The sequence below is a fragment of the Solanum stenotomum genome, chromosome 1 (assembly GCF_019186545.1).
Source record: "Solanum stenotomum isolate F172 chromosome 1, ASM1918654v1, whole genome shotgun sequence".
Lineage (NCBI taxonomy): Eukaryota > Viridiplantae > Streptophyta > Magnoliopsida > Solanales > Solanaceae > Solanum > Solanum stenotomum.
The window spans coordinates 98892949-98913609 of NC_064282.1; the positions used below are offsets into that span (position 1 = coordinate 98892949).

Genomic DNA, 20661 nt, shown 5'->3' on the forward strand with positions numbered 1-20661 from the left:
TAGTTATTTGATCCATAAATTATACCTCCCTTTCTCCTTCAAAATTTATATTACTCATCACTCACATATTGTAACATTATTTATTAGCATGCCTTTTTGTTTCTCAAGTACATTTTATCAAAATTGATTCATAAAATATAAATGAAATGTTGATTTTCCTTTTTAACTAAAAAATATTATAATTGCGCTGAGTAAAGAAAACACATAAGATGGAGTTTATTTAGAAATGTAATATAGATTTTGGTGTTAGGACAAGAGTTAATTGATGATATGAATGGATTAAGTGTGTAATCTATGAGTTTAATTAGCTTAATTCTTTTTGGCTCAAAACATAACACCTATATAAAAACTACTAAAATTTGACAAATTCATATCAAATTTAACTTATAAATCCAAAAGAAAATTAATTTAGGATTAATTAAGAATCTTAAAAGTTGACACTTCAAATTTTGGATGTCATTGATTTTTTATGTGATTTTTGAATATATTGATCATATTTATGTGATTTTTGAAAAATACTTATGCTCACCTATAAGGGTTACACGTGCAACGTGTGTGTCCAAATACTCTCTCTCTCTCTCTCTCTCTATATATATATATATATATAAACCGCAATCTTAGGTTTTGTCTGAAAAATGTTATAAATAAATACACTCGCAGATGCTGACGTGACACAAAGAGCGTGTTGAGGTGGCACAAAGAGCGTGCTCACTCTCTTGAACACTTGTGAGGGGGAAATAAACTTAAAATTTGATTAATATTGACCCTGTCATTTTTAATTTTGAACATTTTAGAATTACACTAGTTCTCAAACATGTGCGTTACACGTGCATTTCATGCTTAATAGTATAAATATTTTAAAACTTAAATATTTAAATTAATTTTTTTAGTAGTATATTCAATTTGAAAAATCATATATATAATCATCACATGTTTATCTTACACCAACAAAGATATTGTTTATATCCTTACAAGCAATTTTAGTTTATTCAACCGGACATGTTTTGTTCAAGGATCAATAACAACGTTGTGTTATCAGTTATATAGGGGTGGTATAAGAATGTGAAAGCAAAAAGTTAATATAAGGAAAGATGAAAGATACAAACAATTAATGTAATAACAAACAAAATTCATAATGCTATAGCTAAAAAATGTAAAAGGGTGTGAATAACATTTGCAATAATTAGTAATAACAAAGAGAATTTATAATGCCATAACTAAAGAATTAAAGTGCAATACCTGGATTTCTTATTAATTATGCATTTACTTAAATAAATAGGACTTCTACTTCATTTTACTGTTTATTTAGATAGTTAATTAGATTTTAATTTAGTGTAGGAGCAAAATAGTAATTCAACTCTTCACTTTAAAGCTTTTTGTGTGTTGCACGTTTATACCATATTACTTAGTATAAATTTTATTTTGCGAATGAATTTTTTTAAATGATTCACATATTTTCCTATTTTCTATGAGTTTTTTTAAATAAAAAAGAGAAGAAATCATAACATTTAAAAATAATATATTTTGAAGTTAGAAAATCTTGTTAACATGATGATACTTTCATGACAAATATAATACTTTAATTTAAATACAAATGTGTGTGTGAGAAGATTTGCATTTAATAAACATATTTATCTCATAAAATAAATAATTAAATAAAAAAAAATACACTAATACACCCTTCAACCAGGCGTCATTATAAATCATATGAATTTTTCTTCAACTAAAATACATAAATATAAAAAAAAATGTAAATAAGCAAAACGAAAGGGAAATGTTCATATATCTAGTAGTAACTATTTTGAAGCAAACTTCCTGACAATATTAAATTATTTTTATGTCTTGAGCATCAACAAAACAACTCGTGCAATTCTCTGACTCATGAGAAGTTCAATAATTTTTGAAAACAATATTCAGAAGCATATATCTGCTTCACGGGAGAAATTGTTAACAAAATCAAATGAATTTAAACTACTTCACGTTAGCTTCATATATTCGAACAGTACATACTACTATATATATATTAAGCAAAAAAAGAAAAATAATTATTATATCACCAAAAATATTTTTCCTCAAGTACTCGAGGTTCTGGAAATATATCCTCTTAGGATAGAATGATTTACTTCATCAGAATAGTGGTATCTCAAATTCCCTGACCTTGTGTAAGAAGAAGAGTAGAAAATTAGAAAGTTTTAGTGATTGAAAAATGAGAGGAACTCCCTCTATTTATAGCCAACATAAAGTAGTATGAACATGTGTTTATTGTGCCTTATCTGAAAAGTCATGATCCTTCGAAAATGTAACAATCCTTTAGAAAAGTCACAACTCTTTGAAAAAGTCACAACTCATCTGTAAAGTCATAACTTATCGGTAAAGTCACAACCTTTTGGAAAAGTCACAACTCATCGGAAAAGTCACAATCTTTCAAGAGAACATATGCTATTCAAATATATATATAGATGGGTGGTTTAAGTAGGGTATTATAGTAATTTAACATTCAAGTTAGTGAGTTTATGTTTTTAAGGTAGTATTAAATTGATGATATATATATCTAATATATTATTATTATTTATTGTTATTATTAAAAATGGGAAGATCCTAACTTCAAAATTGAATTACGATTTTGCTCTTATACTAAATTAAACTATTATAAAATATTTTATCAATTAAAAATTAAATAATAACATATTAATCTTCTCATTTTTTTAAAATATTTTCCTCTTCTGTTTTTTCTTATTTAATTTACATAAATTTAAAAGGTCATAAACACTCTGTTTAAGAAATATTAAACCACAGCTGTCAAACTGCTGCGGGAGAATTGTAAGAGTTAGTTGTAATATGAAATGCCTTAATATTAAATGTGAATCCATTTTATGTTTTAGGCCAAGAAACTCATTAGTTGCACTGTAGCAATTTTAAATGTAGAACAAATACCATGTCATAAACTATTTTCAAAAAAATTCAAAAGCCTTAATAATGTTTAACATCTTAATGAGTTCCACATTTATATCAATATATGTAAAGACAAAAAAATCAGTAATTTCATTTCTCATCAAAATCTGCTCCTATTGATCTGTTAACTATGTTTATAAATTTAAAAAATAATAATCCTCATTAATAGCATAAAGACATATCAGTTACAATATTTTCACTTCTCTTGGCATTTTTCAATTCTGAGTCTGCAATGCTACATTGAAGAATCTAAAAAGACATATTTTACATCAACTATTATATTTCAAATCAGTTATAAGCCTTTTCACCTCTCATATTTTCTCTCTATATATTTCAATCCTATATTAACTATGTGTCTAATTTATGGGCAGCAGAAATTGAACTTAGATAAGGTGGAGTAATACTTTTTTTTTTTTTTCCTTTTTTGTTTCATACAACCTTGATTTATTGATTTGATATCTAATTATATGGATAATGAAAGTTATAATTATATAAAGTGGGTAATACTTTTGTTTCCTTTTTATTTATCAATTGGAAACACTTTTGTTTCATTGACTTTTTATATGATAATTTCAAATTTTCATTTAGGCAATTCATTTATTTTTTAGATTAGTAAATAAGTATGTATATATACAGATTTAAGGTTACCATTTCTTTTATATGTTTCTAACTTTTTTTGCGGTATTTAATTTATTTATTTTTTAAATTATGATATAAATATGTATATATACAAATACAAATTATCATTTCTTTTATATGTTTCTATTTTCTTTTTTGCGTTATCATTTTTGTTAAATAATAGAGTGTCATACTTTTCATGAAGTACGACAATATCTTGCCGTCAATATCTCACAAATAATTATATTATATTTTATAATACATTTATATTTATACAACTTAACAAATTTTGATCATGTAAATTAAAAATACAAAATCATTTTATGGAGTTTCAACTAACAAAAAAATTGAAAGAGAATTATTGTGCACATATTTTAATAATTAACAAGGATACAACGTGTAAAACACGTTTCAGAGACAAATATATTAAAAATGACAAATAAAAATAAACGGAGAGCATAGTTCACATTTTATATATATGCATAATATTTGTATCTTTGGTTCAATGAGAAAATGAGTCAAATTCTAACCAATTGTACCGCTCATTTTGCTAAATTTTAGAGGAATACTAATAGAAAAGAATAAGTCAACATATAAAATTATTTGTCGCTCAACAAATAAGTCGTTTGAGTACTCAGATTGTTCATCAATTTCAATCTGTATTATTTCACTTTGAATTTTTTGTTATTCATTTCTATCAGTGTGCTATTTTCTTAGAACACACGTCCATAGCAGATTGAGAACTAACATTATTAAAAGTGATAAGCATCAAAGTGTAATATTAGATTACCATTTTATCCCTATATTAAATAAAAATATTATAAATATTTAATCAATAAAATATTAAATAGTAATCCTATCATATTATATCTATCTCTTTACCTTCTCCATTATGATTCATGTCTTTTCATTCAAAAGAAAGAAGGGAGGATAAAAACCCATGTTAAGAAAGAAAGGAATGAATAAAAATCTCATATTTTATTACAACTTTCATAAGTTTTGGCAGGGTATTTTGGTTATTTTTCTCATGAAATTATATTAACTTTCTTAGCTTTAATTTTAGTTATTTGATCCATAAATTATACCTTCCTTTCTCCTTCAAAATTTATATTACTCATCACTCACATATTGTAAGAATTGTTAGCATGTCTTTTTGTTTCTCAAGTACAATTTTATCAAAACAGTTTCGTAAAATATAAATGAAATGTTGATTTTCTTTTTTAACTAAAAAATATTATAATTACGTTGAGTAAAGAAAACACAACAAATGAAGTTTATTTAGACATGTAATATAAATTTTGGTGCTAGGACAAGAGTTAATTGATGATATGAACGGATTAAGTGTGTAAGATCTAAGAATTTAATTAGCTTAATTCTTTTTGGCTCAAACCATAATATCTATATAAAAACTACTAAAATTTAACAAATTCATATCAAATTTTAACTTATAAATCCAAAATAAAATTAATTTAGGATTAATTAAGAATCTTAAAAGTTGACACTTCAGATTTTGGATGTCACTGATTTTTTATGTGGGTTTTAAACATGTTTATCTTATTCATGTGATTTTTGAAAAACTAGTTATGCACCTGTAAGGGCTACACATGCAACGTGCGTGCCCAAATATTATATATATATACTAGCTGCCATCTTAGGTTTTGTCTGAAAAATGTTATAAATAAATACACTCGCAAATACTGACGTGACACAAAGAACGTGTTGAGGTGGCGCAAAGAGCGTGCTCACTCTCTTGAACACTTGTGAGCGGGGGGGGGGGGGGGGGGGNGGGAATAAACTTAAAATTTGAATAATATTGACCCTGTCATTTTTAATTTTCAACATTTTACAATTACACTAGTTCTCGAACACGTGCGTTGCACGTGTATTTCATGCTTAATAGTATAAATATTTTAAAACTTAAAGTATTTAAACTAAATTATTTAGATTTCTATTTGACTTTCCATTTCTTTTTTCATTGATAAACTAAAAATTAAACATAAAAAGTAGATTCAATATGTGAAATCATATATATAATCATCACATGTTTACCTTACACCAATAAAGATATTGTTTATATTCTTGTAACCAATTTTCAGTTTATTCAATCAGACATGTTTTGTTCAAGGGTCAATAACAACATTGTGTTATTAGGTATATAGGGGTTATATAAAAATGTGAAAAGTAATTCTGCAAAAAGGTTGATATAAGGAAAGATGAAAGATGGAAACAATTAGTGTAATAACTAACGAAATTCATAATGCTATAACTAAAGAATGTAAAAGGGTATGAATAACATTTGCAATAATTAGTAATAACAAAGAGAATTTATAATGCCATAACTAAAGAATTAAAGTGCAATAGTTGAATTTTCGTATCAATTCTGCATTTACTTAAATAAATAGGACTTCTACTTAATTTTACCGTTTATTTAGATAGTTAATTAGATTTTAATTTAGTGTAGGGGAAAAATAGTAATTCAACTTTTCACTTTAAAGCTTTTCGCGTGTTGCACGTTTATTCCACATTATTTAATATAAAATTTATTTTGAAAATGATAAATTTTAAATGATTCACATATTTTCCTATTTTCTATGAGTTTTTTTTTTTAAAAAAAAAACAATAAAAAAGAAATCATAACATTTAAAAAGAATATATTTTGAAGTTAGAAAATCTTGTTGACATGATGATACTTTCATGATAAATATAATACTTTAATTTAAATACAATATATATATATATATATATATATATATATATATATATATATAAAGTATTTATTATTATTATTTTTTTGCATAATATTTGTATCTTTGGTTCAATGAGAAAATGAGTCAAATTCTACCTAATTGTACCACTCATTTTGCTAAATTTTAGAGGAATACTAATAGAAAAGAATAAGTCAACATAATTAGAATAATTAATTAATTAGGTAAAGAAGAAGTAAACAAAAACTAGAGGAAAAGCTAAAATATAGTTAAAAATATAAGGAGAGCCACACATATAATGTAGGTAGTTAATAAAACATTACTATAAATTCCATCAAGGAGAATGTATCAAATGCAAGCTCTAGCAACTAAAAAAAGGAAGCAAGAAGAAGATATTTCCCTCTTCTTCTTTGTCAGAATTAAATAAAATTTCCCCCCAAAAAAATATCCATATTTTAAAAAAAAAGGTTGTAATTGGGGAAAAAAATATGGAGAGAACTAGTATAACAGTTGTGTCTTTGCTAGTTTGCCTTACATTTGTGTTGGTAAAAGCTGAGGATCCTTACCTTCGTTTCGAGTGGAATGTCACATATGGAACTATCGCTCCATTAGGGGTCCCACTACAAGGGATCCTTATAAATGGACAACTTCCAGGGCCTAGGATCAATTGTACGTCGAATAACAACATCGTTGTAAATGTATTCAATCATTTAGATGAACCGTTGCTGTTAACATGGAACGGTGTTCAACAAAGGAAGAATTCGTGGCAAGATGGTACCCCGGGTACTATGTGTCCAATTATGCCTGGTACAAACTTTACATACAGGTTCCAGGTGAAAGATCAAATCGGTAGCTTCTTTTACTTCCCAACAACAGACTTGCATCGCGCTGCTGGTGGTTTTGGTGCTATAAATGTTCATAGTCGTGCACTTATCCCAGTTCCATTTGACAACCCCGCGGATGACTATAGTGTGTTTGTGGGTGATTGGTATAACAAGGGGTACAAGTCATTGAAGAAGATATTGGATGGGGGCCGGACAATAGGAAGGCCAGATGGGATTCACATAAATGGAAAATCTGTAAAGGTTGGTGACAAAGTTGCGGAGCCACTATACAAGATGGAGGCTGGTAAGACGTATAGGTATAGATTTTGTAATGTCGGTATGAGGACATCAGTAAATGTTAGGATCCAAGGACACCCGATGAAGTTGGTGGAAATAGAAGGATCCCACACAGTGCAGAACGTATACGAGTCACTTGACCTTCATGTTGGGCAATGCCTATCGGTGTTGGTGACTGCTGATCAAGAGCCAAAGGACTATTACATGATTGTTTCGAGCAGATTCTTGAAGCAAGCTGAATTGTCCTCTGTGTCTATCATTCGATACGCAAATGGAAAGGGACCAGCATCTTCTGATCTCCCAGCACCACCACCAGAAAACACTCAAGGCATTGCCTGGTCCATGAACCAATTCCGGTCTTTCAGATGGAACCTTACTGCTAGTGCTGCCCGTCCCAACCCTCAGGGATCATACCACTATGGACAGATCAACATCACTCGCACTTTCAAGATTGTAAACTCAAGGAGTGAAGTTGATGGAAAGCTTAGATACGCGTTGAATGGTATCTCCCACACTGATTCAGAGACCCCATTCAAGCTAGCTGAATACTTTGGAGCTACTGATAAGGTGTTCAAGTATGATCTCATGGGTGACGAACCATCAACGTCATCAGACAAGGTAACCGTTGCCTCAAATATCAAGAATGCAACATTCCGTAACTTTGTTGAGATCATCTTTGAGAACCATGAGAAGACCATCCAAACCTATCACTTGGATGGATATTCCTTCTTCGCAGTTGGGGTTGAGCCAGGGAAGTGGACTCCTGAGAAAAGAAAGAACTACAACTTAGTCGATGCCATAAACAGACACAGCATCCAAGTCTATCCTAACTCATGGGCCGCGGTCATGACCACACTTGACAATGCAGGACTATGGAGCTTGAGATCAGAAATGTGGGAGAGGTTCTACTTGGGACAACAACTATACTTTAGTGTTCTCTCACCAGCTCGCTCGTTGAGAGATGAGTACAACCTCCCTGACAACCACCCTCTTTGCGGTATTGTTAAGAGTATGCCAATGCCTTCTCCATACAAGGCCTAGATCGTCATACATTACATTCGAGGGGATCATATCTAAAATAACAACACCTTGATTTTTCGCCTTTCTTAAATCATGTATTCTTTCCATTTACATTCTTATAATAAAACTTAAGTCAAGGCTTTTCCCCCTCCATATAATCTTGTCAAGTGTCAAGAAATTGTAATTCGAGATGATCGATACATTAAAGAGCTGCATTTTATGTACTACAATCTCTCTGTTGCATTACAACTTATATATGCCTCGTTTGGTAGAGTGCATAGTTTACTTCTTTATGAGTTGTAAAAATAAACCGTTAATTCGTGATCTTCCCTCTGTACTAGATATATATATACAGCTCAACTTGAATCCTCTTTGTTTCTTCTGTGTGTGCTTCTTTATATTTTCAACCCCCTTTAGTAAAAATTCTGACCCCGACACTGCAAGTTACTTGATGTATCTCACTCATGAACATTATATGGTGGTTAATTAACATATGTTACTTCTGTTTCCATAAATCAGAGAACATCAATCACTTTCCTACATTGTCAGACTATCAAGTTGCTCATGTCGCACATGTGTCAGATCCTTAAAAGATAAACTACTTTCGAAGGATCTAACGCACACCAGTCGATATTTTTAAAGAGTCCAAACAACATACGTCAAGAAAGCCTATGATAGCGCGTTGTTTACCTATGCACCTTTATAATGATAACACCTTTACGTCAAGAAAAAGTAAAAAGACATTTTTTTTAAAACAGATTAAATAAATTGAAACGAAACGAGTATATATTAACCAAAAGAAGAATAAAAAGTACATGTCATGTGTCACAAAGTTCTCAATTTGTTATTGGATAACAAGACAACTTTCAAAGACAATTCAGACTCCAAACACCGAGTGGGAAACCGAATCAAAGTCCTCAACACATTATTAGATAGCAAGACAACAAATCCCAAAAATCTTGGTTAAAAGCCACTAAGAATCTCTCTAATACACATTGGAAAAAGTGGATTAGTTTTGCTATAACCTCCATCAATCATTAAGTTCAATCCACTTACATACTTAGACTCATCACTTGCCAAATAAACAGCAGCAGCAGCAACATCTTCTGCTTCTAATTTTGCTTCTTTCAAATTAGCTGATTTCATAAGTGCTTCATCTACTTTACTTTGATCAATTCCACCAACAAAATTAGTTAACATTGGTGTAGCCACAACATGTGGTGTAATGCAATTTACTCTTATACCATATTGTCCTAATTCCACGCACAAATTGTTCGATAGCCCGATTACCGCGTGCTTAGACGACGCGTATGTGTGTGGGGACATCCCAGCTACAACAGCTGTCACACTCGCCGTGAAGAGAATGACACCTTTTTTAGCCGGGATCATCACTCGAGCCGCGTGTTTGGCGCCTAGAAAGGCGCCAAACACATTGATGTCAAATACTTTTTTCAGGTTTTCGTAGTCCGTTGTAGTAATTCCTGAAGATATACTTCCTGTGATGCCTGTATTTAGGAATGACAAAATTAACTCATAAAAATATCACATTCTTAATCAGCTCATTTATTAACTCAATCCATCTTGACAGATAAATTGAAAAAAATCCATGACAATAGCTATTTTTTTGTCAAAAATATTTACATAATTTTTTTAATATGTAGCTATAATAATTAAAATTATTAATTTTATTTGATAATTAAATAAATTATTAGAAAAACAAATAAATAAACTAAAGCTTAGTAAAAATTAGGCAGGTTGGACTATCCATTATTTAGCCCATCTTGGCCCAACTAACTTTTGGGCAAAGCTGAATAACGACATTCATTTATCGATTCGATCCATTTAAATTCGTTCAAATTCAGTTTAAATCACTCATTTGACATACGTACCTGCATTGTTGTACATTATGTCAATCTTTCCATGTTTTGACACTACAAAATCTATGGCCTCCTCGACTTGTTTTTCAATAGTGACATCGCAATGGACGTACGAGATGTGTTCTAGCCCGATTTCGTCGCAAAATGAACGGCCAAGATCATCTTGAACATCAAGAATTACAACTTTAGCACCATTTTTGACAAACAATTTTGCAGTAGTAGCACCAATTCCACTTGCACCTCCAGTAATAACTGCTACTTTGCCATCTAGCCTGAAAAATTACAAAAAATAGAAAAATTACATTTATAGCCTATTTGGCTAAGATTTGAAAAATTAAAAATACTTATTTTAAAGAGTCGAGGTGTTTTAACCAAACTTCAAAAAGAATAAAAATAAGTATTTTGTGATCAGTATTAGCAATCAGAGCCAAAATAAGAATTTGAATTTATGGTTCGAAATCTAGTTCATTCGAATTACTGAATTTTAAAATTAATAATTTATGACTATTCAATAGATTTCTTGAGACAAATATAGAATTGTAACCAAAGTTACTGAATTATAAGTAAGAGTAATTTTTTTAAAGTGAGAGTGCAGAATTCTAAACTCGATTTCATAGATACATATAGAATTCTGCGAAAAAGTCGTATTCGATGAAAGTGATCACTAAATACATACCTTTTGGCTGATGTAGAGGCTGAATCGCAATTGATGGCCATTTTGTAAAGACAAAATTCAAGAAAATAATGACTTCACAAAGTATTTTTTGAATCTCTTTGATGTGTTAGTGTTTTAATGTCTTAGTTCCAATTTTGTTTAGCTTCATATATATAGTGTGAGAGTATACTATTTAATAAAATGAAAAAAATGACTCAAATACTAAATATTAAAAAAATACAAAAAATATTTGAAATTAAGTTTGATTAGTGAGTGTAGGAGTTATTATTTGACTACTTGAAAGTCTAATTGGTCTTTCTTGGCTGCTAATTGTTTCTTATCTTTTTTCTAATGGCACATTTTTCTAAAACATAATATTTAATGATGATTTATATTATCTTAGTATATTGAAAAAAATGTAGCACATCATCTGCAAAGGTCAAAAAAGGCAACTATTTTAAAATTAATCAAGTATTGTGGCTTTGATTGACTATTTAGTTAAATTTGGAGAGTTGGGTTCTACTCTTACTGACATTCTTTTAATTTTGTACAAAAGATGTATGTCATAGAAAAAAATGGAACAATTTTGGGAAGACGGAAGGTTATTTTCGAAAGATTCTTTTAAAAATATGCAAATAGCGGGGTAACTTTTTTCTCTCTTCCTTTCTTTTTTGTTTGTTTCAAATAATGCTCAAAAACAATGATTTATAAGATTTTCCAAGGTAAATTTAGAACTCAGGACTCGTTAACCATGGTTTGAAATTAGTAATATGTAATAAGATTGATTTGAAGTTGAAGTGTTGTTTGAACAGACAATTTAAATTTCTTAAGTTGTATTTTGTTTTTGTCATAAACATGAAAAAACCTATAAGTTGTGAAAACTATCAAAATATTTGCAATTCTTATACACTTTTACCAGATGAACAAACCATAGTTCATAAATAAGATATATGAATATCTAGGCGCCGAATTGATAAATCACATATCTCAATGTCCCTTTTATAAATAAATGTTTGTGATTACAAACTTGTAGACATTCAATAAATATCAATAGTCTTCAAGAATAGTATTAGAAGAATGATATTAGAGATCATCCTCGATCCTTAATAAGTCTGACATCAAGTAGACAATCTATTTTCACTTTTAATTCTTGATAGCCCATTACCCCATTAGTTTACCTAAATTTTTCTCTTTTTTTTTTATGCTCTATAATTCTGTAGTGAAGCTCGAAGTAGGATTCATCTTGCATGAACAACAATCATTTTTCTTGATTATCTCTAAAATTTCTTTTAAAAGCGATATATTCAAACTATATATTGTCTCTATTATCAATGTTAAATTTTATCTTCAATTTCATAACTCTGAATTTAATTCTAAAATAGCTAAATATTTTATAATATTTTACTACTATCTTAAATATAGATCATTTAAAATCTTTACACTTTGACCCATCCCCAAAATTCAATAATGTGTGGTAGTTGGTACAACATGTCAACATGAATGAAAAATTTAGAGAAAATAGGAGCATGCTGTAATTAGATTAGCCTAACAACTATTCTAGTTTCTATAAATAGCTTAGAATTAGGGGTGATAAAATTAATTCATGAAAATAATATGCGTTCAATTTAATTAATAATTCTTTCATTTACCAATTTAATCTATTTTGACTCACTCAATTTATCATAAAAAACAAATTGATATGTAATCTGAATTGGTCCACTAGAAAACTGTGAAAGCTTTTCAAAAGGGCATTCACAAAGTGATCCAACTTAGACTATTTTTATTAGGTAGTTAAAAACTATATATATATATATATATAAAAAATTAAAATTTGGAAAGAATGGAGTGAATTAGATTATATTCGTTTTCTTTTTTTATATTTTGACGAGTTATTAACCTGCTCATTTATTGACTCAATCATTTTAACTCGTAAAATATGTGTTGTTAGTCTTTTCATGTGAAAATATATTATATCTTTTTCAAATTTTAAATAATAGTACAAGTTTAATATAACACATATATAACTAATGGTGAATAATATAATTGCTCTTGGTAAATTGGTAAGATTCACAAACAAATGGATCAATAGTGCATGTTTCAAGTAATGAAAAGTTAAATATATTAAATTAAATATTATAAGGACTAAAACATAAATGAAATTATCAAAAACTGAGGAATCAAAAGTGCTATTAATTAAAAAAAAATTCAATTGATCACATGGAGCTATATATAGTTCAAGAACATAATTAACTAGATAGCCGATTGATTGGTAAATACTTACTCGCATCCGAAGTTGAACAAATCTACCTCCCTTCACAAAAATAGTGAAATTCAATGACAACGTAGTTTATCCCGATATCTTTTTCTCGAGAGAAAGCACTTCGTTTTAATCAAGTTTATTGTTAATTAATCTATCAATTAGAATTAAGCTTCAATCGCGATTGCTTGTCATTTCTACATGTTAATTAATCAAAGAAAAATGCTAAAGAATTGTATACATATATTATATATTTATTAACTTGACGTAAACATCGAATACAAATAAACTTTTAACTAATTGAATTAGCTCTTATTCCTTCTACTCTATAATAGTATCTAAATAGCTACATCATATTGTGTACAGTAAAGTTTGGCAGCTAATAAATAAAATCTGACTAAATTATTTCCCATTATTAGTTAATAAACTATAATTAAGTGATTATTTTCCTTATAAATACTCGAACCAAAAAGTTATTATGCCATCACAAAAATAAAAGGTGATACAAAGGCATCAAAAAGCAAAATGGATAAGAGTTCATGTGTATTTTCTCCAAATAGAAGGTGAAAAATATCTTTCTTTCGTTATTTTTTTGGGGTTAAAATAGTATAGTATTTTTTTTACTATCATTTACTAAGCTTGGCATAATTAAGTAACTAAAAATTGTTCTTATACATGTATATATTATAATGATATCAGAGCAGATAGAGATTATGTTTAAATCTAAAAGAAATATTTTATTGGAATATCAATGCATGTAAGTGAAATCTCGAAAGTCGTTTTTCAGGTTGGAGGGAAAGGTAGCTATTATCACCGGTGGTGCAAGTGGTATCGGAGCGACTGCGGTCCGAGTCTTCATCGAGAACGGTGCAAAAGTCGTCATCGCGGATATTCAAGATCCCGAGGGTGAAGAAATCGCAACCAATCTAGGCGAAAACGCCCATTACGTTCATTGCGATGTCTCGAAAGAGGACGACGTAAAAAATTTAATCGACACTACGATTTCAAAATTCGGTCATCTCGACATAATGTACAACAACGCTGGCATTTACGATACGAAGATAAAAACCATCATGGACACGGAAATTGATGACCTAGAGCGTAAAATCGCGGTAAATTTAATCGGATCTTTTTTAGGCGCGAAATATGCAGCGAAAACAATGGTACCACGTAAAAAAGGGTGCATTTTGTTTACAACAAGTTGTTGTACACAAGTGGCTGGAATTGGATCACACACTTATGTTGCATCAAAATATGGAATTGTAGGTATGTGCAAAAATTTGGCTGTTGAATTAGGGTTACATGGTATAAGAGTTAATTGTATTTCACCGTTTGCTATATTATCAAATACTAAACTTAATAATGAAATTGGAGAAATGTATGAAGGAATGATGGGTGCTATAGGGAATTTAAAAGGGGTTAATCATAACAAAGAAGATGTAGCAAATGCTGCTGTTTTTCTTGCTAGTGATGAAGCAAAATATTTAAGTGGACATAATCTTGTAATTGATGGAGGATTTAGTGTTGTTAACCCTAGTTTTCTCAAGATGATGGAGCAATATCAATAAGTGTTATTTAGAAAAATATGATGAATAAGAATGTTATCGAGGGATTTTCGGAAACAATCTCTCTATCTTTACGAAGTAGTGATAAAGTATGTGTACACTATACCCTCCCCAGACTATGTTATTGTTGTTGTTGTGTTTTAAGAAGAATAAGAAAGGTTGAAGAGGTGGTGTAGCTAGAAATTTTAATAAGGGAATTCAGAAAACTCGAATTATTAGTGTATCATGGTCTATTTGGACATGATTTTACTATATACTTGGATTTGTTTAATTTTAAAGATAGACTATTTTTTAGTTTCTTTTTTGATGTAATAGTACTTTATGATATGACATGGTTTTGATGTTAATTCTTATGCCTTTGTGCTCATGTTGCGAGGAATTTATTTGATAATAATTTTATTGCTAGTGTGAATACTTTATTTGAATTATTGTGATGGGAATGGAGAATTATTAAGGCAACTTGGCATGAATACTTTATTTTTGGATATTCATTTTGTAATAAGAAGTGTAAGTAGCACCAACTTGACTTATGGGCTCAAAATTAAAAATTCAAAATAACTAAGTCGATTAATTCATAAATCGAATTTAAGAAAATCGATCCAATTCAATCTTCTGTGAATTAAATTTGAATTGTAATTCTTGAATCGAAAAATCAAAAATTTATATCTAAATTTTCATATTCCATCTGAACGACCACCCCTAATCATTGATTCACCTTTCAAATTCATGGCCTATATTTAATTAGCGCAGACCTAATTGTTATAAGCAATATGTTAGGAAAGGTGTCTACATACCTAATTACCTAAATTAATTACATACTTATTTGCTAATTAAGAAAGTCAGCTTCCAATAATTGGAAGTACTTACAAATTAAATAGTTGCACAAGTAATTACTATTAATTAAAAATAATTAATTATAAGATATGTCCTAATTAGAAAACAAGTACTAATTAATAAGAGCCATTGGACTAGTACTAGTACCATTCTCCCTAACAAGTAATCTTCCTCATTTTCAAGCACTCAAAGAAGAATTCCATGGCATCCATTGCTAAAAGGTACGTTTTAATTTGTTTGTCATGTTTTTCTTAATCTTGACCATATCTTCTCAAATACGATTGTTCTTATTAGTTTGTGAACACTTCGATTATATCAAATTTATTAAAATTGCCTGATCTTTAATCGATCGTCTAGTTGTACCCCTAAGCCCCTTTCGCCTATGTTGTCTTAGTCTTGGATAGAGTCCATTACCTAGTTTTCTTTGTTTAAATGAGACTATCGGATATCCTTTCATCTCAATTTGAATATAATAAGAGTGAAAATATCTTTGAGGTTTTCAACAAAAAAATTGATAAAGCTATGATAATCAAACCAAATTTGGAATCTTGAATTTGCCACTACCACTAAGTAATCCTACTATTGATCATGAGTACACATATCTTGTGTACTCTATCGCAACCAAAACTTAGACAGATTGAAAGACTTCACCTAATGTATTTTATTTTTTTACTTTTATTTGAAGAGAGTTGACCTTTAATGTCACTCTAATGATCATATTAAAGCACAATCGTATAAAATTGATCACATGTTCGATTGTATCAGGCTAGAGGGTAAAATTGCTATCGTAACAGGAGGTGCTAGCGGAATTGGTGAAGCTACAACAAGACTTTTCATCAAACATGGTGCAAAAGTCGTAATTGCAGATATTCAAGACGATCTTGGTCAATCCATCATTAAAGAAATAGGCGAAAATGAAGCCATCTCCTACGTGCATTGCGATGTTAAAGTGGAAAAAGATGTCGAAAATGTAGTGGACATGACGGTCTCTAAGTACGGTAAACTTGACATAATGTTCAGCAACGCAGGAATTCCTGAAGAACTCGATTCCACTATCTCAAAAATCGACTATGAAATTTTCAAAAACGTATTCGATGTGAACGTCTTTGGGGCATTAATGTGCGCCAAACATGCATCTCGTGTGATGATTCCGTCCAAAAAAGGTAGCATTATATTCACATCGAGTATGGCGTCCGTTACGTGTACCGGTGCGGTGCACACGTATTTGGCATCGAAACATGCCGTGGTAGGTCTAGCCAAGAACTTAGGTGTTGAATTAGGGAAACATGGAATTAGGGTTAATTGTGTTTCTCCATTTTGTGTGCCAACTCCAATGTTAAAGAATGGTCTTGGAATTGATGAAAAGGAAAAGATTGAGGAATTTGTGTGTGAAATTGCAAATCTTAAAGAGACAATATTGGACGTTGAGGATGTTGCACAAGCAACATTGTATCTTGCTAGTGATGAATCAAAGTATATAAGTGGGATGAATATTGTGATTGATGGTGGATTTAGTACTACAAATGTTGCTCTAACACAAGGCATTACCATGTTCCGTTCTTAAATATAATATTTATTTTGATTTGTTATTAAAATTTTATCGTATCGCTAATAAAACTGCTATTATGTAATGATATGATGAAAAGAATCATGTAATACCAATTTGATGCGGTGACATCATTATGTTATTTTTCTTTCCCATTACACCTTTAGTTTACTCCTAATTTCATAATCTTATTTCTCTCTTTGCCTTGGTATTATTCTATCTTTTTTTCTTTCTCAAAGTTAATAGAGATTTTTTCTCCGCATGTGATTGAATTCCTATGTGAAGTTTTTGTAAAACCTTAATAGATATTTCACTTGATGCTCGCATAACGTACGTATGAATTATTTATCTATATGAATTACGTGCATTATTAGCATTGTACTAATTTGGATCTAGTCCATCATGTGCAAAGTGAAAAATGTCAAATATTGAGATTGAATGGCAATGTGGAACTCCAACTCGACCCGTTTAGAAAGACAAAATCGATTTGGAGCATTTTTTTAACATCAAATCTAAAAAATAAATGATATTATTGATAGATCTAGACAATTCTTTTTTCTATTACGATTATTATAACATTGTGTCATGTACTAGTTGTTGGACCTCAATTATTTGAAACATCTAATTAATTATATTAATTACTCAATTATTTGCGGGAAATCAACTAATCAAGATTGACAGCTATCGCAGATCTCATTGTATTGTATAAAATAAGCAAACTTATGATCTACCTATAGCTGTCAAAGATCTAATATTTTAAAGGATTTAATTAACTTATTTAATGCACACTTAGAACTCAACTTTCAAATGGATGTTAATACTCTCAACACTCATTTTATTTGTCTAGTATTGAACTGACACATCTTTTAAGAGGCAAGAAAATAGAGTAACAACTTTAGAAAATGAGTATTGTTAATAATAAGGGTAAATCTAGATGATAAATTATCTTTTGATTATCTAAACTGGACAAATAAAAAGAAACATAAATTTTTAATAGGCATAATAAAGAAATATATTTTTTAACTTGGTTTCAACTGACATTAATAAAAAGGACTCTAAGTCCAAATTTAAATGTATTTATTACTTCAACAATGATTATTTATTTATTACTAGTAACACTTCTTGGAAGCAAAAGAATAAATTATGAAATTATTAATGTACGTGACTACGTAATCTTGTATGTAAGATAATATAGTGTTTTAGTTTTAATGACTGATAGGTTTTAAGTATTATTTTCTAAATTCCGTGATATTAAATTCTCGCGCGACCTTCAGCTTTGAATGTGAACACGTAGACACTAAAACTTGTATAAAATTGAATAAATAGACACCCGTGTTCTACGTGATATAATACACGTAGGATGTCGTCACATAGGACAAGTGTGTCTATTTATTTAATTTTATATAAATTTTAAGTGTCTACTTGTGTAGACCCAAAGTTAAAAGAACATAGATAGATGTCAATTGATATCAAAGTAAACGAAAGGTCTATGTATTATGTCTTTTAAATATAATAATGAACACTTAAAACAAAATGGGGGAAGTGATTTTATATTGCAGCACAAAAGATGAGATCCATAACTTTTAAGTGTGGGGGCACATAGCAAATATATCTCATCTTCCTCATTTTTCAAACACTTGAAGGTGAATTATATTCCATGGCCTCCATCTCCTCCATTGCTAAAAGGTATATACCTTTATATTGTTATGTTTTCCTTAATGTTGAGCTCATATTGTCCCATTCTAATTGTTCAATTTATTTGTATATCTTTGATGATATTAGGGAGTTCATTTAAACCTTTATTATATGTATACTTCTTAATTTTTCTTTTATGTATGTTAGCACTCTTTCTGTTCAAATTTATGTGATGATATTTGATTGATTTAAAAAAAGAAAAGAAAGTTTTTTTTTTAAAGTTGTCTAAAACTAGTATAGACATTGGTGGAGTAACATGAAAAGTATAAATTGTTATTGAATAAGACAAAATAAAAGTATATCCCGTAATTTGAGGTATAAATATATATAGTTCAAGTCGAAAGCAACATAATTCTCCTATATTTGCCTATTGTTGTTATTGCTTTAATTGTTTGATTGTGTCAGGCTAGAGGGCAAAGTAGCAATCATAACAGGTGGTGCTAGTGGAATTGGTGAAGCTACGACAAGACTTTTCACCAAACATGGTGCAAAAGTTTTGATTGCGGATGTCCAAGACGATCATGGCCAATCCATCATCAAAGAAATAGGTGAAAATAGAGATGTCTCTTACGTACATTGTGATGTGAAAGTAGAAAAAGATGTCAAGAATGTAGTGGACATGGCGATTTCCAAGTACGGCAAGCTTGACATAATGTTCAGTAACGCTAGAGTTCCAGGACAACCTGATACCACCATCCTCAAATCAGACTACGAAAATTTCAAAAACGTATTTGACGTGAACGTCTTCGGGGCATTAATGTGTGCGAAAGACGCGACTCGTGTGATGATTCCACCCAAAAAAGGAAGCATTATTTTCACTTCAAGCATCGCCTCGGTGACGTGGCACACACATATTTGGCATCGAAACACGCGATAGTGGGGCTAGCAAAAAATTTAGGTGTTGAATTGGGACAACATGGAATTAGGGTTAATTGTGTTTCTCCATTTGGTGTGGCAACTCCAATGTTGATGAATGGTCTTGGAATTAAGGACAAAGAGAGGGCTGAGGAATTTGTTTCACAAATTTCAAACTTGAAAGGGACAATTTTGGAGGGTGAGGATGTTGCACAAGCAGCATTGTACCTTGCTAGTGATGAATCAAAGTATATAAGTGGGATGAATATATTGATTGATGGTGGATATAGTACTACAAATGTTGCTCTCAAACAAGGCATTAGGAATATTGGTAGTCTTGAATGAGTAATTTTCTTTTTTAGATCAAAAGTGTGTAAGTTTTATCCTTTGGGAAAAAAAAAGTTTGTCCATTTACCTATGAGTGGAAATATTAAAAAATCAAACTATCCCTCAACTTTGAACAATAGATTTATTTGAATGTAATCAAAGTGTTGACAAATTGAAAAAAATGGAGTTACTTAGAAAGTACATTATTTATAGGGGTATTTTAGAATTTAGAACCTATCAAAGATTTTCTATTATTGAAAGTATCACAACTATTACACTATGTATGACGTAGGTATGTGTGTACTTATTCAATTTTATATAAATTTAAGTGTTTTTTCTTCATATCCAATGTTATGATAATTGAGGAAAATCAAATAATTGATATTAGATTTGAAACTCTAGAAAAAAAGTGAACCTACCAAAGATGTCCTATTTTTGAAACGGCATGATACATAGACGTGTCTTTTAATTTGGTTTTGGTTATCAATTTATGTCCTTCAACATTGAACGCTCACAAGTAAACACTTAAGTTATATAAAATTAAATAAATAAACGCATGAGTTGAGGACGAGCATGACATAATACAAATCATGCATATGATAGTAATACAAATCAGTTTGAATATATCTCACAG

The 20661-nt window shown here is 29.9% G+C and overlaps 4 protein-coding genes and 1 pseudogene across 4 annotated transcripts; 4 read left to right on the forward strand and 1 right to left on the reverse strand.

Moving 5' to 3' along the window:
• The first annotated feature begins 6659 nt into the window (after window positions 1–6659).
• On the forward strand, window positions 6660–8665 carry LOC125841479 (L-ascorbate oxidase homolog). The gene has a single exon (XM_049520629.1). It carries the CDS (start codon window positions 6764–6766, stop codon window positions 8435–8437), a length of 1674 nt encoding a protein of 557 aa, XP_049376586.1. The 5' UTR covers window positions 6660–6763; the 3' UTR covers window positions 8438–8665.
• A 532-nt stretch (window positions 8666–9197) lies between these two features.
• LOC125853665 (short chain aldehyde dehydrogenase 1-like) lies at window positions 9198–11093 on the reverse strand. The gene is made up of 3 exons (XM_049533388.1): window positions 10970–11093; window positions 10306–10565; window positions 9198–9921 (listed from the first exon to the last, which is right to left on the reverse strand). Exons 1-3 carry the CDS (start codon window positions 11008–11010, stop codon window positions 9380–9382), a joined length of 843 nt encoding a protein of 280 aa, XP_049389345.1. The 5' UTR covers window positions 11011–11093; the 3' UTR covers window positions 9198–9379.
• A 2637-nt stretch (window positions 11094–13730) lies between these two features.
• LOC125860321 (tropinone reductase-like 1) lies at window positions 13731–14773 on the forward strand. The gene is made up of 2 exons (XM_049540253.1): window positions 13731–13768; window positions 13993–14773. Exons 1-2 carry the CDS (start codon window positions 13731–13733, stop codon window positions 14771–14773), a joined length of 819 nt encoding a protein of 272 aa, XP_049396210.1.
• A 970-nt stretch (window positions 14774–15743) lies between these two features.
• Window positions 15744–17338, forward strand: LOC125853667 (short chain aldehyde dehydrogenase 1-like). The gene is made up of 2 exons (XM_049533389.1): window positions 15744–15825; window positions 16370–17338. Exons 1-2 carry the CDS (start codon window positions 15806–15808, stop codon window positions 17166–17168), a joined length of 819 nt encoding a protein of 272 aa, XP_049389346.1. The 5' UTR covers window positions 15744–15805; the 3' UTR covers window positions 17169–17338.
• Window positions 17339–18698: 1360 nt separating this feature from the next.
• Window positions 18699–20074, forward strand: LOC125853666 (short chain aldehyde dehydrogenase 1-like; annotated as a pseudogene).
• Window positions 20075–20661: the final 587 nt, after the last annotated feature.